This window comes from Chaetodon trifascialis, chromosome 18 (assembly GCF_039877785.1).
Source record: "Chaetodon trifascialis isolate fChaTrf1 chromosome 18, fChaTrf1.hap1, whole genome shotgun sequence".
Lineage (NCBI taxonomy): Eukaryota > Metazoa > Chordata > Actinopteri > Chaetodontiformes > Chaetodontidae > Chaetodon > Chaetodon trifascialis.
Window position 1 is genome coordinate 15,722,200 of NC_092073.1, and position 25,819 is coordinate 15,748,018.

General features: G+C 40.8%; 3 protein-coding genes across 4 annotated transcripts; 2 read left to right on the forward strand and 1 right to left on the reverse strand.

The window, feature by feature from the left end:
- The first annotated feature begins 2,686 nt into the window (after nucleotides 1–2,686).
- LOC139347001 (solute carrier family 22 member 13-like) lies at nucleotides 2,687–6,618 on the forward strand. Its single transcript, XM_070986418.1, has 9 exons — nucleotides 2,687–3,061; nucleotides 3,208–3,311; nucleotides 3,866–4,020; nucleotides 4,566–4,737; nucleotides 4,856–4,976; nucleotides 5,060–5,154; nucleotides 5,262–5,476; nucleotides 5,594–5,702; nucleotides 6,420–6,618. The coding sequence occupies exons 1-9, from the start codon at nucleotides 2,687–2,689 to the stop codon at nucleotides 6,616–6,618; spliced, it is 1,545 nt and encodes a 514-aa protein (XP_070842519.1).
- Nucleotides 6,619–7,878: 1,260 nt separating this feature from the next.
- LOC139346999 (solute carrier family 22 member 13-like) lies at nucleotides 7,879–11,096 on the forward strand. The gene is made up of 9 exons (XM_070986416.1): nucleotides 7,879–8,253; nucleotides 8,725–8,828; nucleotides 9,335–9,489; nucleotides 9,602–9,773; nucleotides 9,868–9,988; nucleotides 10,081–10,175; nucleotides 10,365–10,579; nucleotides 10,676–10,784; nucleotides 10,898–11,096. The coding sequence occupies exons 1-9, from the start codon at nucleotides 7,879–7,881 to the stop codon at nucleotides 11,094–11,096; spliced, it is 1,545 nt and encodes a 514-aa protein (XP_070842517.1).
- Nucleotides 11,097–13,539: 2,443 nt separating this feature from the next.
- LOC139347019 (xin actin-binding repeat-containing protein 1) lies at nucleotides 13,540–19,998 on the reverse strand. Of its 2 annotated transcripts, XM_070986438.1 has the most exons (4): nucleotides 19,956–19,998; nucleotides 18,990–19,135; nucleotides 18,677–18,724; nucleotides 13,540–18,321 (listed from the first exon to the last, which is right to left on the reverse strand). In XM_070986438.1, exons 2-4 carry the CDS (start codon nucleotides 19,050–19,052, stop codon nucleotides 13,540–13,542), a joined length of 4,893 nt encoding a protein of 1,630 aa, XP_070842539.1. In that variant the 5' UTR covers nucleotides 19,053–19,135; nucleotides 19,956–19,998. The 2 variants fall into 2 exon arrangements, 1 of the variants encoding a protein (XP_070842539.1); XR_011603296.1 differs by lacking the exons at nucleotides 18,990–19,135; nucleotides 19,956–19,998 and having other exon boundaries at nucleotides 18,230–18,285; nucleotides 18,677–18,725.
- Between the last annotated feature and the right edge of the window lie 5,821 nt (nucleotides 19,999–25,819).

Below are 25,819 nucleotides of genomic sequence, written 5' to 3' on the forward strand. Positions count from 1 at the left end.
AACAGAAGCCATACTTTGCTTACGGGAAACCCAAAGCATCTCTATATAAATGCCTTCTTGTTTTTAATTTCAGAAACCCTGAGGACAGGACCGACGTGACGGGATCCTTCTCGAATTTAGGAAAGAGCACAAAAATGTAATTTATATGGACGTAATGGTCTCTTTCATATAGTTTGCTGCTCTCAACTGATAACTGGTACCTACATGCAAAGCTTCAGCTGAATCGTGCTGCACTTTTAAACAACACCACAGAAGTTATAGACTGTTTGAAAACTGGGATTTGTATGTACAGTATATTAAATTATGTATGTGTGTATTCACTTTGCTCTTACTGGTTTGTTTCTCATGTCATTTTAATTGTTTAATCCGGATATATTCCCTCTGTATGTATTTCAGTTGCTAGAAGTCAAGTGTAGCTCATATAGAAAATGGAAAATAGATGTTTTGATGTCACAGCACAAAATAACTATCTCTGTTAAGTTTGCTCATCTTTGAACACAGAGGAACACTTAGCAGCAAAAACACCAAGATATTTCTCCTGAGAACTGGTGGATTTCTATGTATCATGCAGTACAACTCTGGATGAAAACTTGTGTTGCTCCATGTGTAAATAATAAGTGTGTGTAATGTTCCTGTCATGGAATTCTGCCCCCATGTGGCAAAACATCGACAACAAAAAACAGATCATTGTGGTTTTAAACTCTCTTGTCTTGCATCTTGTGTTGAAAATGTTTTATTATCACTGCTCAACACTTTTATGTTGTCATCTTCCACTTGAACATTTCCTTGACACTCAGGTATGTTTCTGAACGTTCATGCTCTCTTCAAAGTCTGATCGCCCAGTTCCTCACAGCCGTGTGCTCTCTGTCCATCTGCCTCCTTATTTTTCCTTCAGTTAGGTGGCTTAAGCACCCACACCTGTCTGGGTGGTGAGGCCTCAACAGCTAAAGCTGATTGTGATTGTGATGATATCATACTAACTCGGCTCTGACGGCCTTGATGACATCTATATGGAGATTTTGCAACGCTCCGGTTTCTGTGCAACTGTGTGTACATAAAATGGTAAAAATGGAGCATTTGTGACATGATTTCTTTCCTTTGTGTACAGCTTTATTTGGGAAAATTACGGATTTTTTTCTTTTTGAAGGGTGAAAATGTTTGCTTTAGAAAATATCCATATATGTGTGGTCAATGCCTGAGGCTATAGCTTAGAAAAAGTCAGTAGTCTCAAAAACAAATGATCCATGAAGAAGACCAAGAGCAAAGCCCCATACCTAAGTATACTTCAGCAAAACCTTTTCATGTTGGGGTCATTTCTAAATGAAACTTCCAGCCCACAAATTAAGTTAGCTAGCCCTTGAAAGTAAGATACTACTGTAATGTTCTTGGTCAAATAATGACACCCTGACAGCAGAGAAATGCTCTTTCTAGTGTTGACAGTTTCAGCCCTTTGAAAAGACTCCAAAACACATAGTCAATTGCTCATCTTTCAATCACTGAGGTTAAGGGGTTAAAGAGGGGTCACATATCACTGTTGTGATATGATGAAGATGATGAGTTTGGGATGAACAGTTCTGTTACTTTAGAGCCTCTGCAGAGGCCACTGGACTATCAGTCATTCAAGCCGTACCTGTCAGCATCAACATGTCCCAAACCAAGTTAATAGTTGCAACCTGTTGTACAACCGTGTGATAAAAGATGTCTGCGTGACCACAGCGCCATAACTACTGAAACAACAACGCTATCTCCCCTGAGCCTCTCCAGTCCTGCATCCTTAACCCCTCCACTACTCGTAGATTTGGAGGCTATAGACAGGCTCACTTACTCATTGGAGCAGAAGAACTGCCTGTCTTGCATCATTCAAAAATAGAAAACCAATGTTGTCAAGAATATGAGTATAAAGTTAAGAGTAAAAAAAAACTGAAACTGTCCTCTTGACAACTGCTAAAATGCTTGTTGACATTATGTTAAAGCAAAATGAATCTGTATTTGTACATTGCAGTTGCTCCAACTGAATGCAGTGAGGCTCCTATTTCAACTCCTGAACTCGACTGTCCTCTGATCATTTGTCCAAATGTCTTGTTTCAAGGTTTTGGATTACTTTGTACTGTTATGTTTTGGCTATGTTATTTCTCTATGGCTGTCTAATTTTCTTCAATACAGTGGCTCTGGATTTGGATTTCTGGATTTTATTTTCTGTGAGATTTCTATTCTATAATTTGTCTTCCCTTGTTGTTGCCTTCATTTTCCTTTCCTTGCACGTGAGCTCGCTGTGTGAACTGTGTTGTCCTTAAAGTGGAGGTCATTATCTATGTTGATGCCTATTTTATTGGTTTGCCTATCCCAAATTTTACAATGGGGATTGAAGTAGAACAGCGACAATATTTTATTCTCTGATAAAAGATGAAGGTAAATGTCATAATACATAACTACCACTGTTTGTACTGTTGCCCATTTTATTGTTTTGTTGACAGTTTTACAACAGCTGGAAGCTCTTTTTCCCCACTGGAAAATTAAGGCAAATAAACTGTGAGTGTCATGTCAAACTCTTGGAGTGGTCATGGATTAAAGGTTAATAAGAACGATCAGATATATGATCAGATATATTCACTTATAATGCTTAGAGCTGAGCTCGTTCATACCTCACACTGCACTTTGATGAGGAAGCGCACAGCCACATATCAAAATGAGCAGCTTCGGGCAGATCCTGAAGGAGATCGGGGGGTTTGGTTTATTTCAGAAAAGTTTATTGGCTGCACTATGCATCCCCAATATGTTTGCTGCTTTTGATGTGATTAGCCAGGTGTTTACAGGTTTGAGCTTCCCACATCACTGCAACACAGACTGGATCTTGAAGCTTGGGCCCAACCTGACAGCTGAGGAACAGAGAAATCTCACCATCCCAGTGAACACGGATGGGAAGTATGAAACTTGTAAAATGTTCACACCTGTGGATTTGGATTTGGAAACAATTGAAACCTATGGGCTTAACAGCACAACTCGATGTGTACATGGATACGACTATGAGGTACCCAGAGGAGGTTCCAGCATTGTGACAGAGGTAAACAAATGGATATCTTAATCAACTTGGCTGCGGTTTGCAGGTCTGCTGTGCTGCAGTGCTGTGTTTTGGGTTTCTAGCTTTCAGTTCTGTCTTGTATTGATTTATTTGTCTTTCTCTCCTTTCGTCTTCTTTCCTTCTTTCAGTTTGATCTGGTTTGTGACAACAGCGGTTTAATTGAGGTGTCACAGTCCATCTTCATGGCAGGAGTTCTGGTTGGAGCACTATCCTATGGGGCAATTTCTGACAGGTATAAACAGGAGACTGTTCTCATACCTGAGTCACCAGATACCGACATTTGAAGTTATCTTACGTAACATAATTACATCACATATGTAAACACACAACAAAACCATTATCTTTTCCTAAACCTAACCAAGTCGTTTTGGTGCCTCAACCTAAACCAAACTGTGACCATTTTACGATGTTGACCACTTACATGAAAGGCTTTCTGGCAGACTTCTCATACAGATTGAGAAGGGTACCTTATCTATATAAGGTGCAGAGGGGCATGAAAAACGTCGGCGTTTGATGACCTGGGAATGAAAATGGTTTGGTAATTACCTATAATATCTCCACTCCCTTGTGAGGAGTTTCTGTGATTTTGCTACAAAGTAAGGAGACATCATTCTATTCATCATGAGTATTGTTATTATCAATGTCTAATAATCACAATAATGTTATTGCATGAAAAAAAAAAATCTAGATTAAATACTTAAGATGTGAAATATACAGAGAAGGATCTAACTTAATATTATGCCCCTTTAAAGAACTGGAAACATGCTCTTTGTCCTTTCTTTGTAGGTTTGGGCGACGCTTTGCAATCCTGCTTTCTCTCTCCATCCCATTCTTGTTTGGAGTGGGTAATGCTTTCTCGCCCAATATCTATGTTTATATGGTTCTCAAATTCATCTCCGGGACTTCAAGTGCTGTCCTTATCATGAACACATCTGTGATGGGTAAGTCTATTTTTCCCAGGGTTTTATTATTATTATTATTATTATTATTATTATTATTATTATTATTATTATTATTATTGCTGTTGCCTTATTGACAGATTTAGCATTCATCTATCAATTCATATTATCGTCCGTATGTACTTAGTGATATTGTCTTAGCAGAGAAAATTAAAGGCAATATAACATCATTAGAGCTGTATAATTATGCGCATGAATGTGACATGGAGGGACTCCGCCTCCCATTTTTCCCTCCAAAAACAAATGTGAATCCAGTGGCTGCCTGGAACATAGAAAAACACAATCAAAAATCTGGAACAATTTATGTAAAGTATGCCATTTGTTTGTAGTAGACTTTCCAAAGCATGACCAAGCACAAACCAAAAAATCTTGATATGATCCCTTAAACGTGGCTGTGAGTAAAATAAAGCAAAATGTGAGGTAAAATATTATGTTAAAAAAATCATGCAGGTAATAGGCTACAAATTAAATACTGCTGTGACCACTGAAATAAAGTAATCTATGTGCAATCCATATCTGTCATACAGCGGTGGAGTGGACCGATCCCACTAAGGCTGCGGTTTGCACAATGCTCATCGTAATCGCTTTCTCTGTTGGACTGATGGTGTTGCCTGGCATTGCATATTTAATCACCAACTGGAGGATCCTGCAGCTGGTGCTCTTCAGCCCTCTTCTCCTCCTCGTGGGACTATTCTACTGGTCAGCAGCCGTAATCTGACCATACAAGTTCATGAAGTGCTAGTCGCCAAAAACATTACAAGTTTCTAAAGGTACTATGTAGATCATACTTTGTGATTTTGAAACTGTGCTCTAATAGGTTTCTCCCAGAATCATCACGCTGGCTCATGACCCAAGGCAAAAAGGAGGAGGCAAAAAAAGAGCTTTTGAGGGCAGCCAGGGTGAATAAAAGGATACTCACAGATGGTCACCTAGAGAAGGTGAGCTGCATCAGACACACTTTAACCACGTAAACATAGTAAACCTGTCTATTTTATAAAACAACACTTTTTTTTTTGTTTAGCTTGAGATGGAGGCCTCACCGAAGAGAAGAAACATGCTGGACATCTTCCGAATATCGTATTTGAGAAAACGCACCCTCATAATGGGCTTTAACTGGTGTGTCCTCTTTAACTGATTAATTCTACATGTCACATCAGTGATGTTCAGTAATGATATGTAATAAGTTGGAAAACTCAACCCATCTCTCCAAACTCTGACACTAGGTTTGCAGTCAGTCTTCTATATTATGGACTGAGCCTGAACGTTGGCAGTTTTGGCCTGAACATCTACGTCACACAGTTCATCTTTGGTCTCGTCGAAATTCCTGCAAACCTTGGTTGTTTGGCCCTAATTCAGCGCTTTGGAAGGAAAATATGTCAAGCAAGCTTTCTGTTCGTTGGGGGTGCTGCTTGCCTTTTTGTCCTTGCTGTCCCAAATGGTACTTTCAAAACCTTGTTTCTATCGTCTGAAAGCATTTGTAGTAAAGGTGTCAGTTTCTCAGTGTTCATGTAACGGGCACAGTATCCACTTTTCAAATATGTGGTTTACCCATCAGATCTTCCAGAGTTGGGAACGACCCTAGCCGTCCTGGGGAAGTTTGCTGCTACTGCCGCTTTCAGCACAGCATACGTTTACGCTGCAGAATTATACCCAACTGTTTTAAGGTAATGTCACTCTTTCTGCTGCTGTTCGTGATGATGGCATAAAATCTTCTTAACGCTGATCCGTTTCAGCATTCAGTTTGACATATTTTGTGGTGGTTGACTGCACTGTGAAGTTATACTGCAGCAAGCAATGCTACATAAAAAAGCCAGAATATTTGCTGGTAATTACCTTAAAAATGGGGCAAACAAGAGACTGCTTCACTTGACAGTAGGAATACTCTGTAACTACATAGTAATTACTGCTAATATTGCGAACAACAGGCCACTTTACTTTAAAGCGCGTATACCAAGTTATTATAACTACAGTGAAAACAGGGTGAGGCCACCCTTATACAATGTAAGTACACATAATTACGGTGAAAAAGGGGTGAGCTTGTACACTATTTTAATAACAATAAGTACTCTGTACTTAAAAACTTTTTAAATTATACATTTACTTCTTACACAGCAATAAAATGATTTTCCTCTGTCATGATTCAATAGATATCCAGTAATTTTAAAAACATCTAAGAGCAGATTCAACATATGCATGTATATATTCTAATACACACACAAATAGGTACCTTGTTTTTTTATATACTATTTTTACTACTATTTTTTTATATGCTATAATAATTATTTTGCCAGGAGGCAAAATGGGCAGTAAGTAAGTAAGTAAGTAATAATTCTAGTATAATTAATGTAATCAAAAGTCTAAATCTAAACCTCTGCTTGCAGGCACAGCGGTGTAGGTGTAAACTCCATGTGTGCTCGTGCGGGGGGCATCCTGGCTCCACTGATCAGGCTGCTGCAGACCCACCACTACACCATCCCCATGCTGATATATGGCATCATCCCCATTGCTGCTGGTGGTTTCAGTTTGCTGCTGCCTGAAACCCTCAATGTTGAACTTCAAGATCACGCTGAGGACAAGTGAGTATAAATGCTGCATGTGGATTATTTTTATACTGATATGGACCTCTGAGTCTGAAATAAAGCTGAAGTGAATTGAATTATTTTAAGTGTAAATAATTCTATATTGTCATCTATTTTTGATTTCAGAGAACCACAGAGCAAACACAGAGATGAGGAAACTATTCAAGAGGAAAAACTGTAATTTGTAAGCATAATCAAAAGTTTGTAGTTTTTCTTTTTCCTTATTTATTCTCATGTATAAAAGCTGTGAAATTTTAAGTATACAGTTTAGGATGCAGTAATCAGGAATTAAGGGTCAAACATTATTGAAGGATTTTATTTCATTTCATTTTAAAATGATAGTTTGTTTTATTTTTGTTAGTGTTTTTTATGGCTAAAAGTTTATTAGAAATTAATTTATTCTCACAAATGGTTCTGTTCCTTAAATCACATAAGTTTGTGTTCTGTTCCCAACATATGATTGACAACATATGAACAAAATATGATGACTCTGTATTTACGCACATCTATATAAGACAGACGCAGCAGCTCAATGCAAGTCAGCACTTGGCAGACGGTCAGGAAACCAAGTCCAAAAGGGCACACCTGCATGTTTGCTGCTGTTTGTTTTGTTTTTTTAACCTGTATGTATATAAAGGGAGTATTTTGCTGCTTGTACATTCTTTTGAGCACATGATTTGCATTTATTCTGTCATTTCTCTCATCTCTTTACACTATGAAGCTCATTGTACAAATGTGTTAAAAATGCTACATAAATAAAGTTTAACTTTGCTGAGCTGCGTTATTGTCATTATCTGTATTTAATGCTCTTTTTATTGTTTTATTCAAAGTTTTAAAACTGCTGAAACTTTAAAGAATAATGCTGTTGTTCTCCACGGTGGCGCAGCAGGCATTGTGCTTGGTGTGAGTGTGAATGGTTGTTTGTCTTGTCTGTTGCCCTGCGATCGACTGGCCACTGGTCTGGGGTGTACCCCGCCTCTCGCCCGTTGACGGCTGGGATAGGTTCGAGCCCCCCCGCAACCCTGAAAGGGATAGGCGGTATAGAAAATGGATGGATGGATGGCTGTTGTTCTCAACAAGAAAAGTAAAGCAAATAAACTGTGAGTGTCATGTCAAACTCTAGAGTTGCAGTGGGTTAAAGATTAATGAGCAAGATCAGATATGTTCATAATTACTGCCATAACAAACACTGACAACAAAGCTGAGTTCATCCGGACCTCACACTGCCCTTCAATGAAGAAGCGCACAGCCACATATCAAAATGAGCAACTTTGGGCAGATCCTGAAGGAGATCGGGGAGTTTGGTTTATTTCAGAAATGTTTAGTGGCTGCACTATGCATCCCCAGCATGTTTGCCGCTTTTGACGTGATAGGCCAGGTGTTTGTAGGTTTGAGCTTCCCACATCACTGCAACACAGACTGGATCTTGGAGCATGGACCCAACCTGACAGCTGAGGAACAAAGAAATCTCACCCTCCCGGTGAACAAGGACGGAGGGTTTGAAAACTGTGAAATGTTCAAATCTGTGGATTTAAATTTGGAAAGAATTGAAGCCTATGGGCTTAACAGCACAACTGGATGCGAAGATGGATGGGACTATGATGCACCCATAGGTGCTAGCAGCATTGTGACAGAGGTAAGGAAGAGAACACTTCAGGGTCCTAACTAATTTAACTTTGACCTTCAGAGTCCCAGTTGATTGGGCCAATATCTGGCATTTTGAGATCACCAGCATCAGTCGTCTGCAGACACATCGGAGACAATGCACTTTTTTTGAATAACACATTAGTGTTAAATAAGTGATCATGTGGGCCACTGCGTGCGCTAACACTGCTTATTTGTTTATGTAAGTTGACAAAGTTTCATTCTTTCTCAGAAACAAGGAGATGCTACTGTCTGTGGTACGAAAACTTCATTCACTTGTCAATCACAAGCTCTCTAAATATTGGCATCGACCTTTTAAAAACCCTTATGAGTCGACAATTATCATACAGTCCCTCAGTTCTGTGCATTGAGCCTGTAATTCCTTGCAAAGGGCCTGCTCTCATTCTTCCTTTGATCTGTTCCTTTCCTCTCTCTTTCTTTCACCTTCCTTTTCTCTATTCAGTTTGATCTGGTTTGTGACAAGAGTGATTTGACTGAGGCATCACAGTCCATCTACATGGCAGGTTTTTTGGTTGGAGCGCTGGTGTTTGGGGCAATTTCTGACAGGTAACGACAAGTAGCACAGGCACTCCCACCTCCTGTCCAATGCAAGAGACAGTTGTCATTCTTGACAGAAAGGTCTCCTCAGAGACTAAATCAAAAATATTGAAATCAAGACCTTAAAGTTTTTGACGCTTAACAGAAAGGAAGTCAGCGTGAGACTTGGCAAAAAAAAGAAAAAAAAAAAAGAAAAAAAAGATAGACACATGGGCAAGGAAAAATATACTGAGGGATGGACCAATAATGATGTGAATTACTGGACAAAGTGGGGTCAAGACTTCTGCCTCCTTGCACCCATCATTGTTTCAAGAGGGTGTGATTATCAACGTAACTTTCAAACTTCCAAAATAAAAGCCGTCGTTTGCTTACATGCAACCAAAGCCCGCTCAAACGTAATTGGTCAATGCTTCAATACCAAAATCTTTTCAAGTTGCTACAGATTCTATGTTCATATGCATATGTGCAGATTTGCAACCTCAAAAAAAAAAAAAAAAGCTGTTTCTCCTCTTTAGGTTTGGCCGACGCTTTGCAGTCCTACTCGCCCTCTTCCTCCTGCTCTTGTTTGATGTGGGTGTTGCTTTCTCACCAAACATCTATGTTTACATGGTCTTAAAATTTTTCTGTGGGGCTTCAGGAGGAGTCACTGTGATGAACACATCTGTGATGGGTGGGTGCACTGTTCGTTTGTGCTTTAAGTCACTCTAAAGTAGTAAAGTAGGACTATTGAGAGGCCAAGTTACTAACTGGATCAACACGATCAATCCACATCTGTCATACAGTGGTGGAGTGGACTGACTCCTCCAAGTCTGCATTTTGTACAATGGTGATCCTGCTTTTCGTCCCTGTTGGACTGATGGTGTTGCCTGGCATTGCCTATTTGATCCACAACTGGAGGATCCTGCAGCTGGTGCTCTTCAGCCCTCTTCTCCTCATTGTGGGCCTACTCTACTGGTCAGCAGCCCGCAGAGCCATAATGCTGTTGTTCTCTTAATGCATTTCCTTACAGGTTATAAATGTGGCATCTAAAACATACTACTTCCATCAGGTTTCTCCCAGAATCGGCACGCTGGCTCCTGACCAAGGGCAGGAAGGAGGAGGCACAAAAGGAGCTTCGGAGGGCAGCCAGGATGAACGGAAGGATGGTCACAGACGATCAGCTAGACAAGGTGAGCCGCATCGAATACATTTAAGTTTCATCCACAATAAAGTAAAAGTCTCACTCACATTATTCTCTAAAAGTTGCTTTTCTACATTTCAGCTAGAGGTGGAGGTTACCTGCAGAAAAACAAGCATGCTGGACATCTTCCGAATATCATATTTGAGAAAACGTACTCTTATAATGGGATTTAACTGGTTTGTGAACATTTGTTAACACCTGCCATGTTTATCTATGATATGTTGTGATTACTGTAGTAATGGTAAACATTTGTCAAGAGCAACTGACACCAGCTGGGATAACTCCTGTGGTTATACTTGTGTCCTCCTGTGTGTATCAGTACACTCTACAGTAACATCAAACTGACACTACTATCTCCTCACCAGGTTTTCAACCAGTCTTCTATATTATGGACTGAGCCTGAATGTTGGCAGTTTTGGCCTGAACATCTATCTCACACAGTTCATCTTTGGGCTTGTCGAAATTCCTGCACAGTTCAGCAGTTTTGTTGTAATTCAATTCTTTGGGAGGAGAATAAGCCAAGCAGGCTTTCTGCTCTTTGGGGGTGCTGCTTGCCTCGTGGTCCTTGCTATCCCAAAAGGTCAAGTATGTTGAGCATGCTCTTAATTTCTTTTAATATTTGTTCTTGAGGTCTTAACGTGTAATTGTACAGTATGTCTGATTATTCACTCATCAGACCTTCCTGTGGTGGTCACAGCCATTGCCGTACTGGGGAAATATTCTGCCACATCCTCTTTCAGCACATCCTATATTTATACTGCAGAACTATACCCTACCATTTTAAGGTAATGTCTATTTTGTACCATATAAAAAACTCTGCTATCGTGATTAATAAAGGCCGATTTTAAGGACTGACAATCAGCATGATATTCCTTAAGTCAGTTTTCCTGTCTTACAGGCAGAATGGTGTAGGTGTAAACTCTATGTGTGCTCGCGTGGCGGGCATCCTCGCTCCACTCATCAGGCTCCTGGAGGGCTACCACTACACCATCCCCATGCTGATATATGGCATCATCCCCATTGCTGCTGGGGGTCTCTGTTTATTTCTTCCTGAAACCCGCAACAATGAACTCCAAGATCACACCGAACTCAAGTGAGTTACTTAAATGTAATATGATTTTAAGGATGGACAGGGAAAATAAGGAAGATGCAGAGAGGTGAGTATGTGTAAAAATACAGGCACTCAATAGCATCAGTAAAAAGGATAAATAAGATAAATAAATAATGTAATTCCATAAACTAATCTTTCTTCTGTTTTTCATTTCAGAAAACCAGAAAATGGGCCAACAGGAACCTAAGTCCATGTCAAACAAGTGCAAATTAATAAAGAGCATAAAAAGCTTTTATTAGACATAATGAGAGTTATTTTTGGCCCTTTCTTTATTTATTACCTGATACAGAGTTTTTGTCAGTTGACATGCAAGAATTAAACTGTTGGCATAGTAGAGTCACTTTACTTAAGCACAAAGCTCAAGGCTAGTGTGAGGGTTTATGGGAACCTTTCTTGTATACACACCCAGCCCCACCTTCCTGCAGCATAAAGGCATAAAATGACTCATATTCTAACTTTATAATGCTCAATTGCCATATTTATTAGTTTTTGTATTAACTTTTGTTTTATTGCGGTGCATCATGTAACAGGAGGGTTGTAAAAAATATTAAGTAAAGCAACATTATGCACCGTCATTTACAGCAGTTTACTGTGATTTGTTGTAGCAGTTGTGAGCTAAAAAAAAAAAAAGCAACAGGTGATTTAAGTAAGTTTATAGTGAGAGTAAACTTCAATAAAAAAGACATGATGGCATGTGTCTGCACCTGTCAACCTGTTATGCTGCACTTTCTTGCAATGATTAAACAATTGCTGCAATTAAAGGAGGCCATGGGTTATGTGTCCTCACATTCAGTAGAAAACAGTATTTGAACACACAGTAAGATTTGGACAACAGTCGACTATTACACGTCTTCAAGAAGGTTTTTCTGTGTTGTTACTGTCACCGTCACATCAGCTGAGGACAGAAACAAAACACATTTTTTAATGGAGGGGAGCCAAGTTAATGAATTATGATTAACATGACAAAGATAATACAGATATGTGTTGCGTGCTAATACAGTACTCACATTGCCTCTGATTATTTACGCCTCAGACTCATTGGACACCATGTCAGCAGTTTTCCTGAGAAGCCATCGGTTCTTGTGTTGAGCATGTCCAAAGCCCTCATCATAGTTCCCTTTTCTTCGGAACAGTTGTTGGTAGTGAAATATACAGTAGAATTCCCCATATAATGGTGCGTAACTGTACATGCTACAAATAAGCACAGTTTGTCAGTCAGAGTTGATGTATGCAGCCAGGACCAGGCCAGGACAGAGCTAAAGAAGTGAGCCTGTGGAGAGACGGCTGTAAGGGGACGCTTAGTATCTCGCCTTAAAATGGGTAAGGAAGAAGGAGAATAAAACCTGCAGGTGGCAGTGATGCAACAGCATGGCTGCTGGCTGTGGTAAAGCCTTAAAGAAGAAGAAGAAGAAGAAGAAGAAGAAGGAGAAGCAGCAAGCTTCCTCCCTCCATTTAGGGTGTTTCTGGTAAACTTAACCAACTGCAAAAGTGTCCTGTCTAAGCAGAAGACCGCTCACAGCTGTGCTAAGGCTTCCATGGAGGAACAACTGAGTGGAAGAAATGTCTCCTGAGACCTTCAGCTTTGCTCTGGGCTCGAAAACAAACTTGGGTAAGCTAAAACTGGCAAAGTTTCTCCTGCATCTGACACAAACATGACTTCCAGGAGAGAAAAGTTGCTCAGTTCTTGTTCAGTTTGTGTTCAAAGTAATTTAGAATTAAACAAAATTTGATAACATTTGTTGATTATTTACATTTATAGTGATTTAATGCATCTCATGGTTTTCATGTGATACTGCATTTGAAATTTGTTGGATTGGAATATTTGTTTTTAACAGAATTTTCTATTAAACCAGTTGCATAGAAGAATGCCATCAAAAGTCAGGTCAATTAATTTATTAATATCAGAGTGATTTTTGTCACAGAAATCAATAAATGGGAAAATTGATCAGTGTTTCTGGTGACTTTCTGTAGCGTATTTTAATATCTCACCTCAATTTCTTCTTGCACTCTTTACAACAGAAGCAAGTTTTGTGAAAAATGTATTTGTCAGCAGTGATTTTTTCCATCGGATAAACCGTCTTCAAACAGGCTGAACACATCTCTCGACAGGCTGGTTGAAACTGAAAGATTGTTTTGACAATAACAAGGATTAATAACAGCAAACACAAACGCATCAGTGAAAACCAATAACGTTTCATTTCAAATGCAAATCATAAACAGACTGCAGGCTATAAAATAAATCCTCAAACATAAATAAGAACATCTTAAACTAATGATAACCTCGTATAAATAAACAAATAAGCAATAATGAACAACATAATTCATATCTTAGCAAATAAAATTCTGTACATAACTTTATAATTCGGAATATGAAAAACACTCCCAACACGTAGCTAGTAGGTAACAAACTGCTCCTGTTTGTGAATGATTTAAGGTTTCTGATTGATTGGCAGCCGAACTTCTGGGTACTTGGTGACCTGATATGCAGCCGGTCCGACCGCTGCCTGACTTGTGGATGTTGTGTCTGGCTGAGCAGTGATGACGGTGGAGGTTTTGGAGGAGTAAAACCGGTTTCCAAGGCTGTCGGTCCTCTCATAGTTCTCTGTGATTGTTTTGGTGCCCATAACACTGTTTGCCTCCCCGTCAGTCTGCACCTCCAGCACACTGAGCTCTCGTTTAGGTATAAGTTGGTTGTAAGAGGACTGTTTTTGACCTTCTTTTCTCGGGTCCCTTTTTCTGTTTTGTGCCGGGCTGTTGCATGTCAGGGTTTTGGTTGTACGGAATTTCTCCTCTGTCGTTGGGTTGTGCTGACATGTCGGGCAGATTGTGGTCTCTGGTGGAGGCGCCTCTGTTTTATCTGTCTTTCTAGCAGCTGACTGGATGGAGATGAAGGCGGGTGACGATGGAGGGCTTGCTTGTTGTTTTGCAGAGGCTACTTCGACGCTTGCTGTCTTGGTTTCTGGCTGAACTGTGTTTCCCTGTGCTGTAGGGCGTTCCTGTTTTGGCAGTGATTTTGTTCTGCTTGAGCCAATGCTAATTTTGCTAATATTACCAGAGGATGGGGATCCTTGCACTGCCCCTAATGACTCTTTGAACAGACATGATAAACCAGCGATATCTGAGTCAGATTTCAAAGCAGAGACAGAATATAGAGCCTTCTTTATGGCTTCCTCTATGTCCATGAGTCTGGCTAAAGTCTGTTCTTTTAGATTCATGATTTCCTCACTGGCTCGCTCAAGGTCTCCAAAAACATGTGCCATTGAGGACTTGCTTTTAGTGTCTCTTGTTAATGGCAACTTCTCAATTTTGTTTTGTACTTTGACCTTTTTGTATTTGTCTTTTTCAGAGCTGACAACCCATTCAGGGACGTTCTCAAATACTCCCCTCAGAGACCTTACATCAACCTCGCTCGTGTCTTTTTCAATTTCTTCAACTCGACTGAGGATGCTCTGCAGCTCCTCCTGCTTTCGCAAGTTGTCAAAAATTTCCATGGCCGCTGTTATGTTCCCTCTCATGATCTCATCCATGTGAACCGACAGACGCTGTCGGCGTTCATCCTCTGTCTCTGTTCGTCCTTTCTTTTCCCGCATCTCAACTTTGCTTTCTTGTTTCATTTCTTTCTCATGCCTGTCTGTGCTGTCAGCAGTTTGTCCACATGTGTTTAGGTTATTGCACGATGGAGCGGTTACAGTTTCCTGTGGCTCCTCAACCATATGTGCAAGAATTGAGGAATTCTTATCTCCACACATGTGTTGTGGGTTTTTGTTGTCAGGCTGAGCAATCTTTACTCTTTTTGGCTTTACAGGAGCATTCTTAACTGAAAACATCTTTTTACCTCCAAATATCTTGCACGCTTCATGAAAATCTACATGGCTTTCATCTTTTTCATTCATATTCTCTTTGACAGGGAAGTCCTGGGTTTTTTTCTCTTCTGCTGTGACATTTGTCGCCTGTTGTTGATTAATGATATTCTTATCTATGTTATCTCTTTCCAAGGTAACAGCTGAACCTTGGACTTGATGCCTCACTTCAATTTCCTGAGACACTGGCATCGCTTCATCAAAAGGCTCATTTCTTTGAAGATCTACTGAATCAGGTCCTGAGTTTGCGTTACTGTTAATCTTGAACAGATGTTGCTCATGTTCATCCTTGGTTGATTGAGTTTCTCTTTGTTTCACTTTCAAATGCTCAGGTTTAGGTGGGATGGCTGGTTTTTTGCTTTTCTCTGAGATGGCTGCTTTATTGAATGTTTCACTCTGGCTTGGGAGCTCTGCATTGACTGGAGTCACTTGTTCTTTGGAGATCTCTTGTCTCAGTACTGTTGATTTAGGGTCAGTCACGGGGCAAAGCTCCTCCTTAGTGGGCTTTTGATTTGACACTGCATCCACATTTTGAGAGCTTTCTTTGCGAGGTTTGGAAGAGTTTCTATATATCATAGCTGCTCTGAAATCTCCTCTACTGACATTAATGTTGGACCTCTCCAGGGAATTCATAGCTGCTTGAAGTTTACCTTTAAAAACGACTTCCTCATCCTCTGGCTGTGCAGCGGTTGTTTCTGAACTGTTGCTGCATGCGTCAGTAATTTGTTCTTTTTCAGAATTAATGTCTTTCTGATGAGTCTCTGTATTCTCATGTTTGCAGTCTGATATATGTCCTGAGGTGATGGTGATGGTGTTGGCTGATGGGACTTCATCCCAACTTGGCTTCAGGCACGGGTCCTCTTTTTGGTCCTCATTTTCTTGAGGTAATTTTGCTTCTGTTGAGTGTTTGACATTACCTGCTGTAACTGAGACAACCGGTTCCTTAGATGATTCTTGAACAAGAAATTCCTTTTTTTCTTGTGATGACTGATGAAAATATTTGGCCTCAATTGTGGCCTGTTGGAGGCTTTGTATTGCAGTTTGGAGGCTAGAGATCTCATCGTCGTCATCCACCACCTCGACTAATTCAGCCTGGTGGACCCTGTCATCATCCAGTAGGTATGATCCCTGTGGGGCAACTGTAGAGTTGCAAGCTTCTTTTTGTGGTTGGGCACCACTCTCCTCAAAGGTGTTCTTTATCTGCCCATGGGAGAATACCCCAACACTGCAATCTGTAGAGGGCTGGCTCTTTCCAAGTGGCACATTTTGACCTTTAAATGCATAAGAAATACTGGTAGATTGGGCAAGATTTTCGTATAGATTTTGTTTTGGTTGGGGCGGTCTTTGATCTCCGGAGAACATGTTTTTTAGTCTCTTTACATCCACTGGGATCCATTCTGAAGTATTCTCCTCTGCCTGATCGGATCTCTTTTCATGATAAAGCTCCATGCCTGGTCCAGCCACATTTTGGTAACCTGGGTCTTGTTCTTGCACTGTTGCCTCAGCCTGAAGACTTTTCAAACACTCCAAATCTCCCTTTTCAATACAACTCTTGAACAGTTTTACATTGCCTTTTACTGTGATTTCAGGCCTTGTTGATCCTTGGCACGTTTGGTCTTCAGAAGTTTCTAGAAGGCAGCTTATCGTTGATTCAATAGTGCCTTTTCTTAGTCCTTGAATGTCTTTTTTTCTCACATCACCTCTTTCTGGCTCTGGTTCATCATACACTACGTCTTTTGGAGGATAGTAACTTTTCACATCTTCCTCGTCAAAATAACTGAAGAGCGAGTAAACAGTGACTTCAGCACATCTGTCCACATCCTCCTGGATTATCACCCCTTTCCTCAGAGAGTTATCTTGATTGAGAATATCCTCAACAACCTGAACGAAATTGGCAGTTTTAAACTCTGTGTCTTGGTTGGTATTGAAGTGATGCGGGCGCACAGGTACATTCACCACTGTTGCCTCCATACTGCCTTTACTGTCCTCCTTTAGGTAAATGATGCCACGCTTCAGGTTTGTGCGTGGTAGCAGCTGGAGTATTAGGTTTTGTGCACCACCTTCAGTCACCTCATCATATTTTATCTTCGGCCCACTCTCTAATAGTATGAATTTGGCCTTTTTAGCAATCATTGTCTCATTCACCTCAATGATTGAGCCACTTGAATGTATGGCATTAATGTGATGAAGGGAATTCAGTGTTTCCTTGATGTTCTCCACCATTGTCTCAACTTCGTCCTTGTTTTGATGCCTAATTTTGTCAAACGGCATTGATTCAAACAAATTGGCTCTGTTCTTGACATTAGGTATTGGGTAGTCCTGAGCTGCCCCGTCTCCTGCTGGGCTTTGGGATTTTGATGGATGCACAAAGGAATGCTCTCTTTCTACGTTTGTCTGGATAAATGGATTGTTTTCAAAAAGAGCTGCACTCGTTTTGATTAGTTGTTCTGTAGCAGGGGGGTTCACAGGCTCGTCCTCAAAGAGTGTCTCACCAGTAGAGACCTCTTCCCTACCAGAAAACTGATGGTCAGTGCTTTGACCACTGATATGAACACATGGCTCTTGATTATGGAGCTGAGCTGTCAAATCAAGACTTTTGGTACATGCATTGCTTTTGTTTTCATTGTGTAGATTCTCTTTTCTTGCCTCCTTGTTTTGTTTTTGGACTGCCCCTGTCTGATCCCTAGAAATAGAAACTTTCCCCTGGAACTTAGGATCTGGATTTAGTCTGGATGTGTTCACAGACTGACTCTCAAATATCCTTCGGGTGGCCTGAACATCTATTCTTATCACATCCTCCTCACACAGATTGTGAGGATCTATACTGGAACCAAATGTTTTGTCATCCTCCAAGATCCCTTTCACACTTTCACTGCATGGCCTTTCTTCATGCTCCTCAGATACAGCTGATGTTTTACGGACATCGCCTCTTTCCGCTGTTCCCTCTGCCATCTGCCCCTTGGGGGTGCAACGAGATACTTTGTCACCCAAGGCACAGTTCTCAAATATCAAGCATCTTGAAAGGACTTCTCCCTCATATCCAGTTCCACCAGTTGTCAGCCCAGTCTCTGAGCTTAAAACCTCAGCAAGCTCCTCATCCACAACATCATCCAACATCTTCAGCTCTGGGTGAGTGTGCTTCAGGAGTCTCCTCAGCTCACATTTCTGCCGCTGCTGGTATAACTTTCCTTTGGTTATTTGGGATGGCATTGGCTGTTGGAAATGTGCCCCAGAGATGTCTTCTGGCCCTGGCTGATGTCTGGTTGAAGGAAGTGGAGGGAGGTCATCTTTGCTCTGTTGGAAGTCTTCAGCCATCTTTGAAGAACAAAGCAATGTTCTCATCATTGAGTCCTTTGTAACCGAGTCATCCAGTAAATATCATGCTCCAGACTGTGCAGACATGCTTACGGCAATGAGAGCGATATGTTACCTTCATCAAGCCAACTGATTTGCTTTCCACATGCCAGGTGTCAGTGGGTTAGCCGACCTCCAAAGCAACTGAGAGATTCCACCGCAAATGCAACCACAATTAAATGAAATAAAACACAGAGCGGATGGCATCCATTCACAGCTGTTTCTGTCTTTCAAGGACAAACAAGCATTTGGTTCTTGAGCCATATGGTGTGTGATAGCGTGGAAGATTATATTATTGTCACAAATCCAACACACATCTTCATGCAAATTATCCAGTGAAATTTCACCCTACCTTTGTTAGTTTGACTCCTCTCCCAGATTCAGGTGACTGATCTTGTGCCTGGATGGAAACAGTAATCATTTCAGGTCAGGTTAACTTGTGTCATACTGTATGATGTGTTATTGGAGACTGCCAGGGATCACACACTGCAGTGTCAGCCGCCAATCTTCTTTGTGAAACATGTTGCCACAGTGTACGTGCATTGGTGGACTGCATATTTGTAAAATTATATTACTATCTGAATTCTGTTTTTGTAGTTTTGAGAAAATCAAACAAATCCAGGTCTAGACAGAAGACATACTACAATGAGCAGACAGATGTTTACCGGTTTTAAAAGACTCGGCGTTGATTCCTGAGGTGCCATCTTTGACAGATAGAGAGCCGACATAGCTTTGACCGAGACACACGGTTTCTCCTTGATTTGGGTGAAGGAGCTGTCTCTGAAATCTGTTACTGACCTCCTCTTTTCATCTGTAGAGACATCAGACACAGCAGGTTTAATGTTTAATGACGTTATGCTGTGTAGTACCTTTAAAAAGGGCCTAATCAGAGCTTTTTGCTATCCATGTTGACAATGGTATCAAGCACTTGGTGTGATACAAATGTGGTATCAAATTCATCACAGGGGACAAAAGTGGTTTTAATTTTGTCTTCACTTTCTTGACGCATGTCACAGTAACATGTGACTAAAAGACAGGCATTTTTTTAATAATATGCAGGTAAATTCTACGTTCCCATCCCTGTCATTAAACTGCTCGTTTAAAGTTAGAAATTTAGGGCAACAGCTGCCATGTGGTCGAGTTATAAATGTACCACTTGTGGTGGAGAGGGATGGATACCTGACTCCTCTGACACAAATACTGAGCGTTCAAAGGACAGTCAAGTCACTGCCGCTATAGTTGACAAAGCATAAGAGAGCAAAAGTAAATAAACACATGTTTTAAAATTGTTTGTGGAAGTAGATACAGTACATCAATAGTCTGCAAGCAGCTGGAGCACATGGCAAAACATGATGTGGTACAAAGGGAGAACTCTTCAGGATGAGGATTTGGTGAATTCTGGCCACAACATGTAGGTCAACCTCCAGTGATATTAAAGTCTCCACATAGCTGCTAAAACTTGCAGGTAATTTTTGTTCCTCCCCTAATTTTCTCTGTATTTTAAGCTTTTAGGAGTAGGCAAGTTTTTTAGAGCATGTGCCATATAGAATGCTGGTAAGACTGTTTCTACTCAGCAGACACAGAATATTCTCTAGTTTTTCCATTTGATCAAAACACAAATCTGTACTCACAGAAACTGAACAGCTCCCAGTTCCTCTGGCCCGCCTGTCCTCTTATTTCCGTTCAGTCTTTGTGAATGTTTTTAGGTCTGATTTCCAGTCTGGCAGCGGTGTCTCTGCCACACTCGGTGGCTTCCTCTCTCTGTCTCGTTCCTGCCCCGGTGACAGCTGACCCTTTCACCCTCCTGCACTTATTCAGGACTTGCAGCATGCCGGCTATTTCTGGCCTGTTCTGGAGTGGCCTACTATGCTCACACCAGGTTGAGTCAATCACGGCTTCTTGCACAGTCACCGTGCGAATATTCGTCTCCATTTCCCCTCTTCGCTTTCATTCATGCCATCCACAGCTTTGACCTGAGTCACAGAGGGCTTTCCAGGCAGTGTTTACCAGGCGAGCCGGCATCTTGTGCAGGTTTTTTCAGTTGCGTGAGGATATAGGCAAAGAACTGCGATGTTATGAGAAGCTAAACATGTTATTGTGGTGGATCAAAAAGCAAAAGATGTTTGGTATTACTTTATTCTATAGATGAGTAATTCCTTCTGATGTTACAGAAAGAAATCTGTGTAATCTGGTGCTAATTATAAGGAAAACATGACTTTTCTTGAAGTATTGTAAGTCTATTGTTCGTTTATTATTCATGTAGTTTTCTAAAAACTTTTTTCTTCATATGTGTTGAATTCATGCCTGTAGACAAATTTCACATTTTTGCATGTTCAGCTGACAAGCTGTGCACTGACTAAAAGACTCTCTATGCTAGCAATAAATTTGAATGTATTAATACTAATTGAGCACTCTGTTTTCTGTATAATTTGGACCAAAATACATTGTTAATTCCAGGAAATTTCCTGGGAAATTATTTGGAAATTAAAGACAACGTTATGTTTGTGTTTCTCAGTCAGTAACCCATGCACAGTACCTTTTGAACAAGTCTTCTGGTGTTTCGACTTTGCACCATGCTATCTGAATCCTTATGAATTCCACCCCCCCAGCCTTGGTCAGGGCTGTTCTCCAGCACAGTATCTCATTTGGTTTTATCAGCTTTTTCCCGGAAGTGTGCTTTATGACGAGGCTTTATGACGAGGCTTTTTTTTATTCTTTATTCTGTCTGCCAGGCAAATGTCCTTCACTGAACAATAAAACATTTTCATCAAAGTTTTACTGATAACTAATCAGTAGAAAGAGCACTTAAGCATTCATTTGGCAGAGTACAGCAGATAGGAAGAACTAGTGGTCGGGTTGGTGGTTCTTCACAGAGCACGCTTTAATGAACGCTGTCTGGTACTCACCACCTTGAGAGGCTGCAGTTTTTTCAAAATCAATACCCCCTGTTGTTTTCCTCCTCTCCATGCGGGTCTGATTCACCACCTAGCGAGAGAAATAATGAACTGTCACTGCTACTAAGCAGACCTGCATCTGTCAGTGTGACAATACAAAGTCGTGATTCTATTTTTGGAAGTAACATAATGGATTTGATAGAAACTTGACAGTTTCAAGTTGAACATGGGCTGAAAATGAATCTGCCATCAGTCCCAAAATGATCAAGAGGCATCTGCATACACACACTTACACTAGATGACGGCTAAATGTAAATGAAATATGTTACTGATGTTTTCTGAAGCTTGTTTACTTTAGTAATGTTTGGAAAAAGAGTTGCTCAAGTAAATATTTTCTATTCTCATCAGTCAAGAAACACAATAAATTCTTGTTTTGACCTATTAGAAATTTACCTTTTGCGTCACATGATCATGTTTTGCCTCATTAACTGGAGCGTCAGCAGGAATTTGGGTCTTCGGTTTCTCTGCAGGGCTCTTGTCCTTCTCAACACCTCCATTCATGGCCGGCATGATGTCTGCTGCCTTGTAAGGTGATGGGAAACTTGCAGCTCTGAAACTGCTCTTTGTCTTGTTTTGAGTGGCTGCCTTCGACTCAAACAGAGCCTTCAGGGTCTTGATGGACGCAGCGCTGGTTTGAAGGCTTCCCAGTGACTGAGTGCGGACCAAATTGGTCTTGGCTCGAGACTGTTCCCTCTTGTTATTCCTCCACATCAGAGCTTCCAGATGAGTCTCTGTACTCTCCTGAAGAGATGGAGTTGTCTGATAGTGATACAGAAAAAAGCAGCATCCAGCTGTATTGATTATTCTTCCCATGGTGATGTTTTTGCAAACAGCTCAGAAATGTCATGTAAAGTACTCAGATGCTTTGGATTTGCTTCGCCATTATTTACCAAAGTGTCTTGAATGGACGCACTCTCTTCCACTGTAGTTTGATACCTGTTAAATAACACAAAAGCCATATTAATCATCTATGGAAGCACAACATGCAGATGGTTATGGAGGGTTGGACTGTGTGCTTAGTTGTCACATATGCACACATATGCACATAGACTGAGGAAGATGATGCTTCTCTCACCTGGCAACTAGCTGGGACACAGATTTTGTCTTGTTTTGCAGCCTTGCATCTGTCCAGGTGGGCTGGTCACATGACAGGTGGGTGCTCCCCAGTGACTGGGCGTGCCTCAGGTTGCTGTTCCATTCCATGACCAATCACAGCAGCACACAGTTTGCGAATAACGATATCACCTAATGTACATGACGGATAATCAGTGATCATTAATACCTGTTCTCTGAGGATCAGCTGTTAATTCTAGCAATAAATGTTGTGTTAGCCATCATCTTAACACCACCAGCAAGCATTTTAGCTGCTCGTAGAGCTTCACATTCTTCCACTAACTTGTAGAAATAGCAGGTTAGAGCATCAATAATGCAGGAGGAAGTCATGCAATTTAACAGCAATGCAGAAGAGTGCGATAACTCCTCAATTTAGAGATGAAAACCAAGGTGTTGGGCTACATAAAGGAAATTTAGAGGAGAATCGTTACCTTACAGATGTCAGTCGGCGTCTGTTTCCTGTGATGATCAGAGACACTCCTGCAGCATCACAAGACTTGCACAGGATGTGAAGCGTTTGTGAGCAAAGTCCTTTTTCTTCCTCATTACCACAGACTGTGAAACACGATCTATGAAAAAGTCTAGTGGCTAACAATAGGATATAAATGGCCAAAACATTAGTAAGTAATGTAGACTGCATCTGCAGCGTTCATCTCAAGTACAGAAGCTAATGTTGTTACTCAAATCAATTATCCAATATCCCCATTTTACTCTGTATCAAACATCTGTTGCCATTAGTGTGTGTTTTCTCTCCCATGAGAGTTTTCAGGAGAATCCTCGATGTTTAACGTCAGGTCAGACCTCCAGAGCTCAGACGTAATTGCCTGATCTTTGAGCAGCAACACACCATCCATTAAGATGAAATGAGATTAATTTTATTGATCCTGAGGGGAAGTCATTACAGCGTTTAAGAGCAGGACAGAGACAAAGAACAACAAACGCGAAATATTTTAAAACAAGAGAATTATGATAAGATGTAGCTCTGTTGCTTTGAGAGCATTTTGTGTGGGTTGAGTCTTGAGAGATACTGATTAACAGAGATTCTCAGGTTACAGCTTTACAATGCAGTTTCAAAGCATGTGAGCACTGTTAATGTGCAATGCCTATGCCTAAGAGTTAATGCACAGTGTGTGCTTGGTTGTATTCTATCAGGACAATTTCTAAACCATACATTTGGAAATGATCACATGTAAGCAGATTATCAGAGGTTTCAACAGTGCTTCAGACACAACATGCATCACATCAACTGTGCAATCAAAGAACAGAAAAGATGCTTGTAATGTTTGCACTCTTCCTGTATTCCCAAATAGTGCTGATTCTGAAATAACGTGTACATTCAGGTGTGCTCAGATCATTTTAAGGAACTAAAAGGAATACTGAAATAGGTTTGTATGATAAATGCTGCTTACTCTTGCAAGCTTGGGTTATAAAACTGCACCCCTCGAGGCCCTTGTGACTGGGTATGTGGCTCAAGGACGCTCCAGTAAGGTGAATGCAAAAACATCATCAGGTTCAGTTCTGTGCTCTCTCACTTTTTAGATTTGTATAGCACTTTACAAATAAATCATGGCTACCAGAAACAGCAACAAAAAGACCAGAAACAAAGAGTAAATCTGGCACACACTTCTGGAAAAGTTTGACATGACTGCAAAACTCTGAAGATCTGAAATGTTATGGTTGGTGCAAATCCCCTTTTTAAGTCCGTGTCCCACTTTGAACGCCCCGTACGAAACAGCCTGGATACACCACTGCAATTAGACAATCATTTTTTACTGCTTCTTTTAAAGCAGGGCTGCCCAAAGTGGGGCCCACGGACCAACTTTGGCCTGCTAGAATGCTCTGTTTGGTCTGCCAGATGTTTGTTGCTAAGATACATAAAACAATAATGTATTTAAATTTATTTTTTTTTGCCATTTCTGCTGTTTTTGTTATTTGATGGTGATAGCTGGAGACAAGCAGGAAAGGTATAGAGAGAGAGTGGGAATGACATGAAGCAAAGGGCTCAGGGTGCTGCTGCAAGCCAGACCTGGCAACCCTCCAGTTTTCCTTGAATTCTCACTTATTTTACTCTCCTCTCGCTGTACCTACATTTAAATATTTTCCCATACATCCCCCATATTTTTAACCTGGCTGTAACATTGACGAAAGGCCTAACTGCCTACCTGATGTGTTTGCTACATTCCCCTCTCGTACAGCAGGTGGCAGCATGTAGAACAATAGCTCATTCACTGAAACAGCACCAGCCACCTGTACTTAATGAAGAGCAACATCTGTCAAAGTCATGCTTTTTCTTTTTTTTTTTCAAAATGCCACAGTTTCAATTTCCCTCATTTTCAAACCCCAGTGTTGACAGGTAGCAGTAAAGACTTAGCCTTAATAGATAGTACACACCACCCTGGTGCCTCTAATTAAAATATCAAATCTGATATAAATCATTGTTTTATTTTTGTGTGGTAAAAATGCCCTTTAAATATGTAGAATCCCAAATTATTTATTATTTTTCACAATCTAAGCAGAGTAAGCATATTGGCACTTTGCAAAGGAAACCAGTCAAGTAGAGAACTTGGCATCTTTGTACCATTTTGCGTGCATGTTTGCTTTTGGCCCTTGGCCCACAATTAAGTTTTGGTTTTGGCCCTCTGAGGCGAAAAGTTTGGGCACCCCTGTTTTAGAGGTTCTTCGTTCTCAGATTAGATTTCAGCTGGCTGGGGTTCAGCCGGTCCAGACAGCCAGCGAGGAAACAAGTGGTGTGGAAGTTCGTCTCCACCCAGGAATTCCAAGACCTGCTGACCCTCAGGGATCAAGTAAGAGCAGCAGGAAACTCTGCTCCCTCATGACCTCGCTGACAGCACCAACCCCAACCAGACTCCCCCTGACACATGCTGCAGCAAAACCGCATCAGCTAAGAAATGTGTGCTCCGCTGCAGCTTTTCTGGGCTTGAATGTTAAACGAACTAACTACATATTACTTGTCATGACATTGAGCTTTGTGGGCCACATACTGGCGCTGTAATTATTATTTTGTTTCTGGCTGGTACTGCATAGTATAATCACAGTGCTTATGTGCATATGGAAGCTTTTTCCATATGTGAAATGATAGGGGGGTTTGATAATGATGCTATCATGTGGTGAAATATCTTTACTGCAGTAAAACCATGGAGGGCGAGATTAGTGCATTGACACAAGCTAAAAACTAAAACTAGAAATGAAAAAGAAAGAAAATGTTAGAATATTATTTAAAAGCTTGTCATGAAATCAACAGCACATCCCATAAACTTTGAACTGACAGCTTTACAGGCAGCTTTTGAAAGTGCTGTAACTTACTCAAAAGCTGTCATTAAAGCTGCATTAATTGATTTTTGGCCACTTGGGGGCAACAGAACAAGCTGAAAACACAACACTGGCATATTGTCACCGTTTTTGATGTT

Bases quoted from the DNA above. Each gene is read 5' to 3' on its own strand.
- LOC139347001 (XM_070986418.1), top strand. From the start codon at position 2,687: ATGAGCAGCTTCGGGCAGATCCTGAAGGAGATCGGGGGGTTTGGTTTA. The intron at 4,977-5,059 runs GTGAGCTGCATC...TTTTTTGTTTAG, and splicing joins CAGATGGTCACCTAGAGAAG to CTTGAGATGGAGGCCTCACC. The intron at 5,477-5,593 runs GTACTTTCAAAA...TTTACCCATCAG, and splicing joins TGTCCTTGCTGTCCCAAATG to ATCTTCCAGAGTTGGGAACG.
- LOC139346999 (XM_070986416.1), top strand. From the start codon at position 7,879: ATGAGCAACTTTGGGCAGATCCTGAAGGAGATCGGGGAGTTTGGTTTA. The intron at 8,829-9,334 runs GTAACGACAAGT...TCTCCTCTTTAG, and splicing joins TTTGGGGCAATTTCTGACAG to GTTTGGCCGACGCTTTGCAG. The intron at 9,774-9,867 runs GTCAGCAGCCCG...TACTTCCATCAG, and splicing joins ATTGTGGGCCTACTCTACTG to GTTTCTCCCAGAATCGGCAC.
- LOC139347019 (XM_070986438.1), bottom strand. From the start codon at position 19,052: ATGTCGGCTCTCTATCTGTCAAAGATGGCACCTCAGGAATCAACGCCG. The intron at 18,725-18,989 runs GTAAACATCTGT...GTTTCCATCCAG, and splicing joins CGCCGAGTCTTTTAAAACCG to GCACAAGATCAGTCACCTGA. The intron at 18,322-18,676 runs GTAGGGTGAAAT...TCGGTTACAAAG, and splicing joins GAGGAGTCAAACTAACAAAG to GACTCAATGATGAGAACATT.